The 16,525-nt window shown below is 45.9% G+C and overlaps 1 protein-coding gene across 1 annotated transcript; it reads right to left on the reverse strand.

Annotated features, from left to right (window-relative positions):
• Positions 1–91: 91 nt before the first annotated feature.
• On the reverse strand, positions 92–15,934 carry HTRA4 (HtrA serine peptidase 4). The gene is made up of 9 exons (XM_045007318.1): positions 15,502–15,934; positions 13,092–13,191; positions 11,921–12,125; positions 10,117–10,311; positions 9,172–9,204; positions 7,062–7,176; positions 5,361–5,418; positions 3,908–4,003; positions 92–319 (listed from the first exon to the last, which is right to left on the reverse strand). The coding sequence occupies exons 1-9, from the start codon at positions 15,932–15,934 to the stop codon at positions 154–156; spliced, it is 1,401 nt and encodes a 466-aa protein (XP_044863253.1). The 3' UTR covers positions 92–153.
• Positions 15,935–16,525: the final 591 nt, after the last annotated feature.

The raw sequence follows: 16,525 nt of genomic DNA on the forward strand, positions 1-16,525 counted from the left end.
CTAACTGTCTAAATATTGCTTTCTGGACCACCTGTGAAAGATTTTTCCCTACATTATATTAGAAATAACTGCGTACAGCATAAGCTTTGTCTTAGGCCACATAGTGCAGGTCTGACTTTGTTTAATGAAACTATTTCTGATGGAAGTCAGCCTTTAATCAATTTCATCTGGAATTATATTCAAGATCACATCTTCATTTCCTCGACGAACTACAATTGAAAGAACATCATTGTCTTTAACAGCTTCACTTACATCCTCTGTTGAGGTGACTGTTTTTCCATTAATGCTGATAATCACATCACCATCTCTCATGCCAGAGCTGCAACAAAGAAACCAGAGACTTTGAATCAGATGATAAAGCAGGGAGTAAGCTTCAGAACCCAGTCACCTCCTGCCTAAGTCACAATGCTGAAATCTATGTAAAAGGCTAGTGCTGTCTGTGTACAGATACGCCTCAAAATAGTTTTTGAATACAGCTAGGGCCTACATGATTAAGGACTTTAAAATTCAACAAGGGCAACTTAAGTCAGTCCACTACTTTAGAGGTAGCCACTGTAAATTAATTCAGATAATCTAGTTATTAGAATTACACACAAACAGTATCACTATGAAACAAACACAATCGTTGACTTCTGCATACAAGAGAAGAGGGAGAAGACGACGACTGTAAGAGAAACAACTCTCCATGCAAGGAGAATCTTCTATGTGCTGTTTCTTGCTTGTACTGATAGCCCATGCTTATCTCAGTGACTCCAAAATTTCTCCATTCTAGAGTGCATGCAGCATTCACAGGCTTGCATGGATCACACCCCAGCTTCTAACCACCTGTATCCAAATGTCAGTGTTATTGCCTCAGAACTACAGCATATTTCCTAGAATGATCACCTATCTTTTTAGCATACACATTGGGGATGGGTTTATTAGAGTCACTGGGCTAGCGACAAGCTGCTAGATATGATGCAATACAACCCTCAGAAGAGGGCCTACTACATAGAAAGAAGGCATGCAAAGAGCTGTTGGTAACTATTCAGTGTAACCAGCAGGACTTGAAACAACAGAGAGCTGCATTGTGGTACTAAGTACCCTTGTGCAGGGGGACAAGAAATTTTAACCAAGGTTCCAATTTCTATCAATTACATTAATGGAAGTTTTGACAGAAGCGTACACCCACAGAGGTACCTGCTGGAAAGGGAAGCAAGAGACAAAGCAGTCCCTTTAGTTATAGGTGATCTTAATGGTCTACCATGGAGCATGACTCCACTGTAGGAGCACCCATGCCCCAATTCACTGATGGAAGTCAGAGGACATAGCTGCTTCACTTGAGCTCTGCCTTCTTATGGAGAGAGGTAGAAGGCTCAGCTCCACTGTCAGACTCATTAGCTCTGGGCATCAGAGTGTACTGGAGTCATGGGACCGGGGGTAGGAGAGAGGGATGCATAGGAAACACTATCAAACTGGGACTATGAACACCCTTTGGATGAACTTCTAAAAAACAGATGGCTGGGTTTATTCCCTTAAGTTTTAGCATGGGACAGGTCTGGTGTATAATATTCTCCCTCCCTTCACCCCCAGTACTGTTCTAACATAAGGATAGCCTTCGAGAAAGGACTAAAAATGTAAAGTGACATACACACAAAATGGGGAAGCTTTCTGACATGCTGTAAACACTCTCGGTCAAGTAAAAACGGGAAAGGAAACTACAGTACAAGTCACACAGATCCCAAAAATCAGACATCAATACACATGCAAGAAGTTCAGTAATTTTCAATGTGAAATAAAACACTACAAACTTTGGAAGAGTTCCAAATTGCAGACCTTATTGTTTAGCAGGCTAAATTCTTCATTAATTACTACTGCTGACTTAAATGGGAATACATGGAACCTTAATCAGCCGTAATCAAACCTGTGGTTTCCTGTACTAACTTCATATTTCTGGGGAACTGGGTTCAAATCTCATTTAGGTAATAGGTTATCTGAGTTTGGCCGTCTTGAACTAGTCCCCTGGTGGTAAGGTAGATGTTCACATCATAAAACCACCACACAGTTTAGTCCAGTGGAACAACTGGGCTCAGCAAAAACTTGTACTGAAGTAAATAATGTTGCAGGCCAGAAAACTAGGATACTGATAGAGCTGTGTGCATAGGTCCATCTGCATTAACACCTGCCCACATTTGGGCTATAGCTGCTGCTAACACAAAACCTGATCTTGCAAGCCTGCCTTATATGAGACTCCCGTGGATTTCACTTGGATTTCTGGCATGTGGAGGACACAGGGTTTGGTGCGGAGTCTCTCCTCTCACCTTACCCTCATGGCATATGCCTGTTTTACAGTCGGAGGCATGATTGCAGCAAGCATGCATACCATGCTGGCTTTCATTTAGCTAGATCAAAGCCAGCTTGAGTAACAGCAACAATGTAGCCATGGCAGCAAAGGCCACAGGGGCTAGCTGCTTAATACATATCCAGGGTCCTGGGCAAGGTTGTTCTCAGGCTAGTCGATGCTGGGCAGCTACACTGCTATTGTTACTTGTATTCTAGATAAAAGCTGCACAGGTGTGCCTACCAATTGCAGGGTAGACACACCCAAAGAGGAAAGCAGTAGCATTCATGTGGTTTTTTTCCCGTAGCGTAATGGTATCAGTTTGCGTGTGACAGATTCAGCACTCCCTTAGCAGTTCCTCTTGAACTTAAGCTTTGGAAGACATTCTCCATTTCTGGTTTAAAGTACAACAGAATCTACTAGTCTTGACATCTGAACACTTAAGACTGGAAATAAGGCATAAGGTATGAACGGTGACAGGGGCGGCTCCAGGCCCCAGCATGCCAAGCACATGCTTGGGGGGGGCAAGCCACAGGGGGCGCTCTGCCGGCACCGCGAGGGTGGCAGGCAGGCTGCCTCCGTGGTTTGCCTGCGGAGGGTCCGCCGAAGCCGTGGGACCAGCGGACCGTCCGCAGGCAAGCCGCGGAAGGCAGCCTGTCTGCCGTGCTTGGGGCGGCAAAATTCCTAGAGCCGCCCCTGAACAGTGAGAGTAATTAACCATTGGAACAGTTTACAAAAGGTCATGGTAGATCTTCCATCACTGGCAAGTTTTAAATCAAGACTGGAAGTTTTCCTAAATGACCTGCTCTAGAAATTATTTTGGGAAAGTTCCCTGGCCTGGGCTATACAGGAAATCAGACTAGATTATCATAATGGTCCCATCAGGTCTTAGAATCTATGAATTAATATCATTCTGGTCTCAGCAGTGCCCTCAACACTGGCAGCATTCTGTAGTCATGGTGTACATATAATTCATAATTACAGCTCTAACATGTTTGTTTTATGACTTACTGCTAGTGAGCACCACCCTCAGTCTGCTGGAGGTTATAAGGATGAAAAAAGTTATGAAGAGTTAAACTATATGAAATCAATCCTTTTCTACTCAGAAACACAATAAGTGATCATCTTCACAGGATTTCTAGCAAAAATACAAAAAACTAACACGCTTGATAAATCTGTTGTGAGTTAAGGCACAATTCTCTACTCAAGCAAGTCTCCCATTGACAACAGCCACAATTTTGCCCATGTACAGAAAGCACAACAAGCCCTTTCACCCCAAACACACCAAAATCATTTGGTCTTCCGGATTTGAAAATTCTCTATATATTTTTAGAACAAGGGGAGTGGGAGGGGGGTGGTGGAAATGGATTCAGACTTGAACTGATCTTGTACTTGTGATGGCCACTCACAGAAAGCCATCCTCGTGTGGACTCTGAGTGAGCAAAATATCAGCCTCCATTCAGAGATCATAGCATTAAAGAAGGTTGTATAGGGCTCTTACATGAACACTGCAATAGGAGCATTTGAGAGGCCCCTGCAATGCCCACGAAGAGGCAGATGGTACAGCCTTCATCTTTAGGTTCTTACCTTGCAGCAGCAGTTCCTTGAATCACTTCAAAAACATAGACTCCAGAGTTCAGGTCCGGGAAATCTTTATCATAGATTCTCAGTTCACGGATGAGACTGAGAAAGGAAATCATGACAGTAAAACTCTTCATGTGAAATACTAATCAGCCCATTACTGCCTAATCCATTACCTTGCACGAGGCCTAGGAAAAAAACTGTATCTTTTTTAATATTGCCAATTCAGAAATGGATCAGTATTATTCTGTCTTGGTATTGGGACTAGAAGACCCAACAGATTTTAAATTGGCATAGCTATAAATGCACAAACATTCCCATTTGTCCAGAAATGCAGACACTTAAAAAATTAATCCTGCAGCAAGGCTGTCAACATTCAGGGATGTTTTTTGAATGCATAATTAATTGATGCTATGGCTCACTGTGAGCTGAGTCTCAATGCAAAGTCCAAAATACAAACATTCACACTAACAACTGGATTCTTATGCTCGAAGCAGCTTTTTTAACCCCTTTCAGACATACTATTTTTAAAGTTGTTTATTAAGAACCATGAAACTTATTATTTGTTGCCACTTTCCCCTCAGAGGTATGTTTGCAATTTTCTAACCTGAATATCTTGCTACTATTTCCTGCTGACATTTAAGTTCTCTAAGACCCTTGGTATTCCTCTGGATTCCCTAGTCACCTGCATAATCGCCATTATTATTAGTACCACTGTAGAACTCAGAGGCTCCAATCTAGATCATGGCCTCACCTTTGGCATTGTACAGATGCCTATGAGGACAGTGCCTGCCCCAAAAAGCTTCCCAACTAAGTAACAAAGGGTGTGGGTCATAATCAATACATATACATAAAAGCAATTATATCTGTTTTATTATAAATAGATGAAGTGTCAGCTTACCCCCAGCCTACTGAAGGTTAATGATCTTACTTTGTCAAGCGCTTTGATACCTGGAGCATGAACAGCACTGTATAGGAGCAAATTCCACTTTGTTGGTGGAAGTTCTGTAAATGCACTAGAATCTCTACAGCTCCCAAGAAGAGAATTATGGCTGAACTACTTATGGACTATGTGCTAAAGACGGTTTTGAACTCTCTGTCCTTACAGTGAGGGTATGTCTTTGAGATAGGGGAGGGATGGTGGCTAGATGACACACCTGCACAAGTTCTGATTGAGCTAACACACTAAAATAGTGTCTAGCTATGGTGGCGTGAGCAATGGGAGGGGCTAGCCGCCCCTAGAATGTAGCTGTCCAAAATACTAGGCACAGACTTGGGGCAGTTAACCCATCTGCCTGCTTGTGCCACCACAGCTACATTCTATTTTTATCATGTTGGCTCAATCAAAGCTAGTGCAGGTACGTCTCCTCGAGCTGGGAATCACACACCCCACCTCAAATGATAGACAGTGTGAGAGCCTGCATGAAAGCTGGTGACGAGTGCAGAAAACAAAGCTTACTTAAAAGTGAGGGGAAGCATTCGGAATCCCATGTATTTCTTCTTGGGTCGAATCGTCCCTAGAAGGACAGAGTCAACATTCATGAAATCAAATAAGACACAGCAAAATCTTACCTCCAGAAACATCAGGCATTTGCTTAGAATGTCCAAGGGGGAAAAGTGGGTTTTAAGAGCTGACAAAACAGCTCCAATTTTAAATTCTATTGGGTCATTAGGAGAGTAACATTTAGAATTATAACAGTGTTGAATAGAAAAGCCACATTTATGGTATAGTTTAAGTTTGCTAAAATGTTTACATCAGAAGATGGAACTATGGGCCCAGTAAAGTCAGTAGAATGCAGAACACTTATGTTCTTCCACTGACTTCAATGGGCTTTGGATCAGAGCCTTCAACAGGAAACCTCACCCTGACAGGGGCCTCGGGAACAGGGCTGTGACTGAACATGCACGTATGTGTAGGTCACAGGAGATGCACAGTAGTAGAGGCTGCTTATAGGGATGGGGAGCGAGATTCTGACATCTCTTTACAAGTCTCTGTGAAGCCTGTCACTATCCACCTGTGGATGGACTGATGGAAGGAGGTCTCTGGCAATTCCATCTCTCTCTCTCACACACACACTTTATTCATAAAAGATATAATAATAATAATAGGAGATATGCCAATCTCCTAGAACTGGAAGGGACCTCGAAAGGTCATCGATTCCAGCCCTCTGCCTTCGCTAGCAGGACCAATTTTTGCCCCAGATCCCTAAGTTGCCTCCTCAAGGATTGAGCACAGTGAGCTAATAAAATATAAATCCTAGTACCAGCAAGTGAGGATGCTCTTCGAATGTTACATGAGATGAAAACTCCTTGACAATGGGACAGAGACACAGAGCATAAGTGGAGGGAGTGGCTTGGTCAGGTGACTCTAATCTAACATGATTACTTGTGGCACCTTAGAGACTAATACATTTATTTGAGCATAAGCTTTCGTGGGCTACAGCCCACTTCATCGGATGCAGCACAGCATGCTATCCTGACAGTTAAGCCGGCCTGTCACTCCACACCATGCAGTTTAGACTCTGAATATAAGTTAGCAGGTTTGTGAACAGTGACCCGAGCGCATTTATTCCAAGGTCTCCATTCCCAAGGGAATTTGGGTACCAATAAGAAACCACAATGCCCATGAGTGCACCCCAGCTGCAGCTCCATCAATACAATGCTGATGGCACAACTACCTGTCTGGGACAGCTTGAAACTCTTGTTCTAACATGGTATGTTGCATCCAAATGTATGTTTCCTGGGTGCGCCAAGACCCCACCAGGGCTGCATTCTTAACATCTTACCACATGATATGGGTTTGCCCTCATAATATGCGACAGAGAAATTTCATGTCTATCTAACCAAGCCACATTCCAGTCACTTCCACACAAAGGTTAGTTAATCTGAATTAATTGGCACACTGGGAAGATAATGATCTCTCATTATGACTAGTACCAATGTTGGAGATGACGACTAATGAATACTAAAATGGTATTTTAGTCTGTGCGCAGCACATGGAAGAGACCTTCCCAGTTTACAATATATCAAGCCATTCACTGTAATTGTCACACCGCCATACCTCCCTCCATGCCCACATCTGGGTCAGAGGAGTATAAATGTGGATAAGAGATTAGACAGCATCACAAAAGGTCTCATCTGCTGAACACAACACTCCTACCTTTCATCTGCCGATCGTGCGATTCTTCTAGGAACTGACGGATTCGGTCAGAGGGGATGGCAAAGGAGATGCCAGCCGTTACCTTCAGCGTATTTATCCCTACAACTTCACCATCCTGTTACAGAGAATGTAGCAAGAGTAACCAGGCCTGGCTTATACAATACCGCTTTCTGGGATACTTTTGGTGCAAGGTTTGCAAGAGCCAACAATGTATCGTGTTATTGGGGTGGCAAGCACTTTCACAGCAAAACTGACCCAGTGCTGGCAGAGTGGCACTGGAAAATTAGTTGGTCTTATGACCATAGGGACATGTAAAGGGACCAGAGTAAAGCTATCTACACTGCTGCATTCAGGGGTGGCTCCAGGCACCAGCACGCCAAGCGCGTGCCTGGGGCGGCAAGCCATGGGGGGCACTCTGCTGGTCACCACGAGGGCGGCAGGCAAGTTGCCTTCAGCGGCATACCTGCAGAGGGTCCACCGGTCCCGCAGCTTCGGCGGACCTCCCACAGGCATGCCGCCGAATCCGCGGGACCGGGGACCTCCCTCAGGCGTGCCACCGAAGGCAGCCTGCCTGCCGTGCTTGGGGCGGCAAAATACTTACAGCCGCCCATGGCTGCATTTGTTAACACTACAAACAGAAACACAAGTGCTATAGTACAAGGGAAGAGTAACTAACAATTTTCCCCACCATTTAATTCCAATTAGTGAATACAAATTTAAAATGATAAAGACTCCAACTTGAAAATAAAGTGACGAGAGACTCAGATCCAAGGATCCCAGAACACCGAAACACTGGGCTTTGGGAGGTCTGAATACAGATCATTAGGGTAAGTGGAAACCATGGTATTAGTAGTTTCAGAATGGTATAACCAGAATCCAGATCCCCAGCAAAGTGTTTGATGCAACCACATGCCTGCAGTAAGAATGCACTGCGGTGCTAATCCTTTCCATGTCTTTGCCCTGCCATTTACAGGGGAGCCATTCTTTCTGCCTTATTAGCACCCAGAATTTCATCCTGCAGAGTGACAGACAAGTTCTACTCAGTTAATGGGAGTTGTGAGTGCTCAGCACCTGGCAGGACTGAACACATGGAGTAGCCACAATAGCATCCTGCTGCTGCTTGTACACACCAAGAAAGTGATGGTATTTGATGCGGAAAGTTTGCAGGTTATGTTAGTTACAAAGGCTGCCATGGTTCAGAAGGTGCAGTCTGTCATCTGTATATTAAGCACATTCAGGGCCAGATTTTCTAAACAGTTTAGCACCTGGCCATGGTTGTCACAGTGGTCACTTCTGTCTTCTGCCCATCTGTTTTCACAGATGCTCCTTGAGTTTAGATGCAGAGAGTCTCCCCAGGATATAATAATGTTTGTGATGGGTAGCTACATTTTCAAAAGCATTCTCAGATTAAGACAAGGGCTTTCCCAATATTTCAAATAGCAATAGCTCAGTTCTGTTCACTTAACTCCAGGGTGAAATAGACACATCATGTGTGTTAGATTGCAAAACATGACACTAAATAAATGTAGAATCTAAGGGGAATTTAAATTAGAATGTGTGAGGTGGGGGTGGGAGATAAAACCAGATTCTCTTCTCACCTGCCACGTAACCCCACTGGATTCAATGGAACGATCCCTGATTTAGGAGACTGTAGGTAGGGCTGGTGAAAAGTTCTCTGTTGAAACTGTTTTTCCAACACAAAGTTGGGTTTTCAAGGAAACAAAGATTTTCCACAGAAGAGTCTATTTTCTGTGGGGGAAAAAATCTTTCCACAAAGATTTCGGTCAAAATCTTTTGGTTTCCAATTTTTCAGTTAACATTCAGAAATTTCTGTGGAACATTTTGATGAAAATGAATAGGATTTTTTTTTTTGGTCCAAACTTTCCATAAAAAATGTGAGACCAGGTCTAACTGCAAATGAAAAAAGAATTCAGCCTTCACAGGATTAAAGACATTCACATAATGATGCCATCATTTAAATGACTTTATTCTACTAGCAGCTACAGTAAAGAGAGTAAAAGCCCACACCGGATGCTTGTCAATAAATTAATAGGAAATTGAGAGGAACTTTAGAAATAGGCAAATATTGGCAGCGAAGAGGGAAACTTACCAAGTTCACCAAGGGCCCACCTGAATTTCCATACTGTAAGAGAATACAATTGGAGAGGACTTTACAGTCACATTAAGACCACCATTCCCTGACAAAATTTGCTGGAGTCTGAGGAAGGCACTTTTGTATTGAAATAATCCTGATTCCTTAATAACCCCCCAGCAAATTATGGGTGAGTTCTAGACATCAGTGAGAAAATACCCCAATGTGTAAGGGGGCAGAATAGTTTAGGAACCACAAGGCATATGAACATGAGCCTTCCCTTCTTGCAAAAAAACAACTCCTCCTTTGCAGCTACACACAGGAATAGTCAGGCCAAAGGCCCTTCTGGGCATCCTTGCCAGGAAGCATAACCCCTTATCAACAGGTGAATGAGTCCTGAAAGCATCAGACCCTTTAGCAAGGTCATTGTGCAGGTAGAGTCTCTTTACTGATGAAAAGGTCTCTCAGAACTAACAGGCTATGGAAGAGCTTCGGTCAAATTTGCTGCACAGATATGCAGGATTCTTCATGTCAGTCACTCGAGCCATCCCCCAATGAGAAGCACAGAATATAGCTCCAAGACACATTTATGGTGATAATGGAGCACATGTGTGTGTATTACAGCAGTTGCGTGGCCTGGACTCCTCTTTATTTCCAGCCACTTAATTGCAGCGAGGGAAGCGAAAGCCATGCTAAACACTTCCCTAACGTTACTTTCCTCCATAAGCCGTTGTTGTGGTTAGCACATGGCTATGAGGTGAATGCAAACGGAAGAGGCATCCATGAGACCATCTCTGTTAATTACAGTGTAGTTCACACAATTAAAAGTTTGAGAACTCTTTGGGCATCATTCTCTAAGATTTAACTGGGGTTCCTGTGTTCCTAACTGAAGAACTCTCTGCTGCTGTGGACATGCCTAAGGTCCCCACCCCTGAAGGGGAAGTCTCTAGACTTGGCACTTACATTGATGATGGCGTCTGTCTGAATGTATGCCATGTCAGAGTCCTTCAGGCCAAGCTCCTTGCTGCCTCTTTGAGTGCTGCTGACGATTCCTGTCGTTACAGTGTTTTGTAAGGAGAAGGGACTGCCCAGCGCCACCACAAACTCCCCAGGACGGAGGTCAGAGGATCTGCCCAGCTGTAGTACAGAGAGAGCAGTCTGGGGAGGAAGCAGAACAATCAAACTGGTCACTTACTGCTAGACTCTGATTCCTTAGACTAGTACAGGAGCCCACAGGCTCCAGGAGAGGGAGTTATTCTATAGGCAGCAGAGCAGATACTCAAGTGTTATTAAACACTCTGAAGTTCAGGATTCCTAGGTTTAATCACTGAATGCAGACATGAAGAAGATGTCTTCATATGGCACATACTTTGAATCCTTTAGGGCATGTTATCTAAGGGCTAATTGATTCTGGCACACTAGCTTTCTCGCTAACAACATGGAAATACTCATAGCACGCATATCTATAGGACAGCACGGATCAGAGGCAGGTCTACTCAACTTGTGAGTACAAACGTAGGTTTTGATGGGTAAAGAGACATTCTGTGGACAATTTCCAAAAAAATGTGACCCTCAATGGGTCCAATTGCATTGTTCCATTTCATCACAGCACTTCCTCCATTAAACCCCACCTCACATATTTTGCTAGCGGGACGTCTTTGAAAGAATTTCCTAGTGCTCCCTAGGTCAGAGTGACAGATTCTCCACTTGATCATACTGTGGCTTGGCTTGTCATATGATGGAATAATGTTCATGGCATCTGACACTCAAACGCTCTTCAGTATTTAAAACACCTAGTAAGAGCTGTGTACTGCCTCCCACGGCCCTGCCAGAAATATTAGCCATTCTCTCCCTTTCACAGTTTGGAAAGAACCTCTGCCCTGCTGCAGTCATTAATGGGATGGCTGTAAATCATTGCACTGCCTGCATCGCCTCTCTTCTTCACTTTACCAGTATTTCAGTGGGACATGCTGTGGCCATACTGCCTCTCCTTTCAATTCAGGGCATGCGGGAGTTCAGCTTAAAACAATCAATGTCACAATATGGTCTTTTATTGACTCAAACCAGCCAACCATTAGGGTTCAGGAGTTTTTAAATACAGCTCCAAAAATAGTTCTCCTATGAAAATAAGATGAACAATTTATTTGGGTAGATTTACTTCCCCCTTTGGAAGCTGAATCTTCCATTACATTTAGTTCTTTGCAAAGCCACAGGGGGGAAAGTAAGATGGTTTTTCTTTTGAGTAAAGAACAAACAGAATAGCCCCAACTAATTCCCACAGAGAGACACAGAAACCCCTATAGACACACACCTCATACAGAGATACAAACTGGGCAGCAAAATGAAAGTTTACTCCAAGAAGGTGGAAGTTTTGGAGTGTTTTGTTGTTTGTTTGTTTTTTTAAATACCTATTTGGAGTAAAACTAGTTCTTTTATTAGTGTAACAAAGTTATTTGAAAAAAAAAATATCAACAGTATCTTCCTGCAGCTACGAAATGAGAGCCGCTTGTAAACAGAGATATAGGGTATGTACTTGAACTGGGCAAGACCAACCTCTCTGCGGTGGGCAGCTTCTAAACCCTGTGCCCAGAAAGGTTGTAACTATGCTTTCTCCAATACCACTATCAGCAGCCTGCCCCACTAAATCTTATGGAGGAAAGACCACTACCTACCAAACACACAAATGCACCAGCTTTGAGTTTAAACCTCAGTTTATTTTCTGCTTCCCTATCTGATGGTCCTCCCCAGAGAGCTCAGACATACTCACATCAGGATATATTTTGATCAGGGCTATGTCCAACTTGTGGTCAACATCTTTGATTTTAGCTTCGTACTGCTTCCCGCTCTTGAGCTCCACTCTGATTCTTTGCTTATTGGTGAGGACATGCGCATTAGTGACAATCAGTCCTTCCTCTGACACTATGAATCCGGAGCCACTGGACACAAGAACTTCTTGGCTTGAGTAGGACACCCTGTGCAATGAACGAGTTATGTTGTTGCTGTAAGTCTGAATTTGTACCAAGATGCATGCTGAAGAGGAGTGCTTTCTGATACAAACCTCACAATAGTACCATGTTAATCTTCATCCTAAATCCCGCCCCCTTTTTTTTTTTTTGTAAAGAAGGAACAGTACTGGGAATATTTTAAAAGCTAGAGCACAGGTTGCCAACATGAATGGACCTTGTTCAATCAGGACCCTGGGGGAGCAAAAATTCTATGTCACCACAACTACATTAGATTACTAAAATGGAAAGTTTTAAAATAAAGTGTATTTCTTTATAGTTTTTTCATCACCCTCAGCTTGGTCAATGAAACTAATCAGCAACACGTTTTAAAAGTCCATTTCTTATCAATTTTACTTTCTGGTTCTCATGCTGTGGCCCAGGGCTGCAATAGTTGGACTGGAGATGCTGCAGAGGAATCTTTGTTTGTTTTTCTTAAAGTCATAAAAACATTTATATTTGTTTAGGTCTCACAAATGCTTGTTCATACAAAACCTAACTTTGGGGCCAGATTTGACAGGAGTGTCCCTATTAATCAAATAGTAAACAAAATGGAATTGCTTACAAGTGTCAGGCTTTCTGATCTCACATTTAAGCCTCTCCGGTGACGTTTCTATAGGATTGTTTTACTGGCCACAGCAACAGCTTAGGGCAGTCTACCCCTCTCTCAATTTAAATGGTGTTTACATGCCTAACTATAATTAATCCTGATGGGAGTTCCCTGGGCCAATCTCAGGCACATCCAGAGGAAGACAATTTTATGGATTTCTTCCTCCACACAGTGGTCTATTTATTCAATGTTCAGGAATGAGAGCCTGCTTTGCTGCTTCTATACCATAGTTGACAGATGTTTGCAAAAAGTGCTCCCAACCACCTCTACTAGCAAATTCATTATGAAATAGTTTAAAACTGACAGCCTTAATTTGGCATCCTTACCTGCGAAAGAGCTCAAGATGGACAACAGCTGGAGCAATCTTCTCCACAACATCAGCAATAAAATTAAACTTATACCTCAGGCTGTCAGGATGGAAGGAGCCTAGGGGCAAAAATTTTAATTCCTGTTTATCATTTTCTATTACACATGGAGATCATTACAGTAAAGAGCAGCCACTGTCTTGCTTCTCAAACTCTCACCATACAAATCACCATGTGCTCACTTTCAAACAGAACTACAACTCAGACTGCAAGTTCTTTTTTAAGAGAGACTTTTGTCTTCATTTACCTAGCAAAATGGGTCTAGATCTTGACTGGGGCTTTGGGCAGAATCACAATTTTAATATTCCACAACAAGCAGGGGCGGCTCTAGCCATTTCGCTGCCCCAAGCATGGCAGCACGCCGCGGGGGTTGCTCTGCCGGTCGCCGGGCCTGCGGCTCCGGTGGACCTCCCGCAGACGTGCCTGCGGATGCTCCACCGAAGCCGCGGGACCAGCGGACCCTTCGCAGGCACACCTGCGGGAGGTCCACTGAAGCCGCCTGCCGCCCTCCCGGCAGAGCGCCCCCCGCGGCATGCCGCCCCAAGCACGCGCTTGGCGTGTTGGGGCCTGGAGCCGCCCCTGACAACAAGAAGTTTCCAGGTTATATCTCACACACAAAGGCTTTTGGGAATCATATAATCACCAAGACCACCCACTCTCCTCACCTTTCAATATTATTCTGCAGCGTGTTAGCCCTTTATTCCCAGCCACTGACACGGTGTTTTTCTGATTGTTCTCCATGGAGCCTTTTGTGCTAGAACAGATACCTGAGCTGTACACATCACTGGTCTGTCTGCTTAGTCAGTGACCAGTTCTCTGCACCTTCTTAAGGAACATCTACTTTGTAGTTTTTACTTATGATTAATCTTGTTAAATATTGAAATATTGTGAATAACAGAAAATAAATCAAGTAGACAATTCCTTGGACATAAGAAGTTTGTAGCATAGATAGGATAACATGCCAAGGGTGGGTTTTTTCCAGGCATGTGGTTGTACTGATCATTATGTTTGAGGTCTGGATGGTATTTTCCCTCTCAAGGGAATGCTGGCAAAGACCCTAGGGATTTTTCACCTTCCCCTGGGGCAGTGGGCGAAAGGATCCTGTCTTGTTATTAGATGGATCATATATGGAGAATACAGGATTCAGTTACTCACTTCCATTATGTTTATTTTAATATTAAGTCATGGCTGGCAGTGAAGGGTATCAAGAAGCAAGAGGGATCCTACCAACTAGATTCCATTCAATGCACTGTTGAAGTAGAAGATTGTAACTGTTTAGTTGAACTGGCCCACCTTCAGGCTCTGGGAGATACAATCTGGATTCCTCCTACACAGTGTCTTAATCTTCAGGGAGAAGTAGAGCAAAACAAGTATACTGAGACTAGACCCCAAAGAATTCAGTTCAACTTGTCTTTCCTTATTTGCCATGCAAGAACTCATTGCCATAGAGGCAGAAAACGGTTTTCTATCCCACTAGTTTAATCAGCATCATCCTGTTAGGCTTTTAACTCTCCAAAGCCTGCATTTACAGATTAAATAGGCAGTCCTTCATACGGTTAAACCTAAAGGTGTCTACCCTTTGAACATTACTGAAATAGTGATTATGGAACAATTATTTCAGTATAAGTCCCCATTTTGGACACACTTATTCCAGAATAGCTGTTTCATTAAGTATCCAAATGTAGACTAGTCCTGAAAAAGAACTCTGGGTAACCCTGCTGCTGAGCTAAAAAACCTGTGCTGATAAACTCAAGCCTCTGGTCCTGCACCTGGTTGGATCCTTCACTCTGGACTTTGCCAATTAGAACCTTAGGGAGAAATAGCATTTACACCCCCTCTGTGAAACTTCATTCATTCATTCCAAAAGTAGCAGTATGATCCCTGCCTCACCCGGGAAACAGGAGCAAAGGGAAATGAAAAACAAACCTGATCTCACAGGGGAGAAGTAGGAGACTAGAAGGGAACAAAACAGAGAAAGTGACAACTATTGAACTCTGGGAAGAAGGGAGGGAGACGGAACATACATAGCAGGCAGTGAGTGCAGGAGAAGGGATGAGAAGAGAGCCAGGTGGCAACAGAGAGCAAGGGGAGGAGAGACTGAGCGGGAGAAGGGGGTGGGCAGATGGATGCTGTGTTTGGTAGGACGGGCGGGCTGGCTGCTTGGATAGGTGGGGCAGGTTAGCTGGTAAGGGAACAGGCTGGGTCGGGGAGGAGGAAGCCGATTGGTTGGGCCGGACTCGGAGTTTCCCTGACGTGACCCAACTCCCCCCCCTGTCGCCCCTGTGCACGGGGCTGGCTCCCGGGGTGGGGGGAGGTATCTGTGGGGCGCAGGGAGAGCTGCGGGGTAGGGGGGGATGAGCGGCTCCCTTACCTGGCTCCCCGCAGCCGCCCTGCTGCACGGGGATGGCCGGGGGCGCGTCCCGCACCCGCGCCCGCCGGTTCTCGGCCCGCAGCTGGCACAGGCTGCGGTAGGTGCGGCCGTCGCTGCCGCACACTGGCTGGGGGGACTCGGCGCAGAGGCAGGTGCCGCCCCGGGCCGGGCGGGCGGCGGGGCGCTGGCAGCGCAGCCCGTGGGCGCAGAGCCCCCCCGCGGCGCAGGGCCGCCCCTCCCCGGGCGCGCAGAGCCAGCAGCAGCCGCAGCGGTCGGGCTGGAGCAGCCCCCCGGCGGCCAGGCAGAGCTGGGGGTCCCGCGGGGGGCAGCGCGCCGGCTCACACACCGCCGGGCAGGGCACGGTCGGGGGCGGCCGCGGCTCCCCCAGGGGGGCGGCCAGCAGCAGCAGGAGCCAGCAGAGGGGCGGCCCCATGGCTGCTGGGGATGCACCGGGGGGACGCTGCTCCAAGGCTGTCCCGCCGTCCGGCGCGGCCCGGCTCCCTTTAAGGGCTGCCCCGGGCCTCAGCGCCTCCCGTCGGGGAGGAGCCGCGGGCCGGCCTCTGCCAAGACCAGCGGGGTGGCTCCTGCAGCCGGCCCGGCCTGGGGCACCTTCCCCAGCGCAGCTGGGCCCGGGGAGCGCTGCCTCTTGGCCAATAGCCCCGCGGCAGAGCAGCCTCGGGCGGGGGCAGGGGGCAGAGGTGCTGGCACGAGGGGTGCTGGCTTGCAGCTCGGTGTCAGGCTGTCAGCACCCACCCAGAAATGGTTCCAGGGGTTCCCCTTCCCTGTCCCCTACTGGGCCTTGCAGGCTCCTGCCTGGGGGGAGCGGCTCGGCGCTGGGCACAGCCAGGCGAGCCTGAGCTAAAGCCCCGGGCCACGCTACAGGTTAGCCCAGGGCCGGCTCTACAGTTTTCGCCGCCCCAAGCAGCGCACCGAATTGCCGCCGGGGCGGGGCAGCCCGTGTGCCCTTAGGGCGGGAGGCGCGTATCCCCGGCGGCGGCAATTCGGCGGTAGCTTCTATGTTTAG

Source organism: Mauremys mutica, chromosome 2 (genome assembly GCF_020497125.1).
Source record: "Mauremys mutica isolate MM-2020 ecotype Southern chromosome 2, ASM2049712v1, whole genome shotgun sequence".
Classification (NCBI taxonomy): Eukaryota; Metazoa; Chordata; order Testudines; family Geoemydidae; genus Mauremys; species Mauremys mutica.

What these genes read in the sequence shown, in the direction of transcription:
- HTRA4 (XM_045007318.1), bottom strand. Translation starts at nt 15,934, where the DNA reads ATGGGGCCGCCCCTCTGCTGGCTCCTGCTGCTGCTGGCCGCCCCCCTG. An exon ending in GGGCGGCTGCGGGGAGCCAG is followed by an intron (nt 13,192 to 15,501) that starts GTAAGGGAGCCG and finishes TTTTGCCCCTAG; the next exon opens with GCTCCTTCCATCCTGACAGC. An exon ending in GCACGATCGGCAGATGAAAG is followed by an intron (nt 5,419 to 7,061) that starts GTAGGAGTGTTG and finishes CTGTCCTTCTAG; the next exon opens with GGACGATTCGACCCAAGAAG.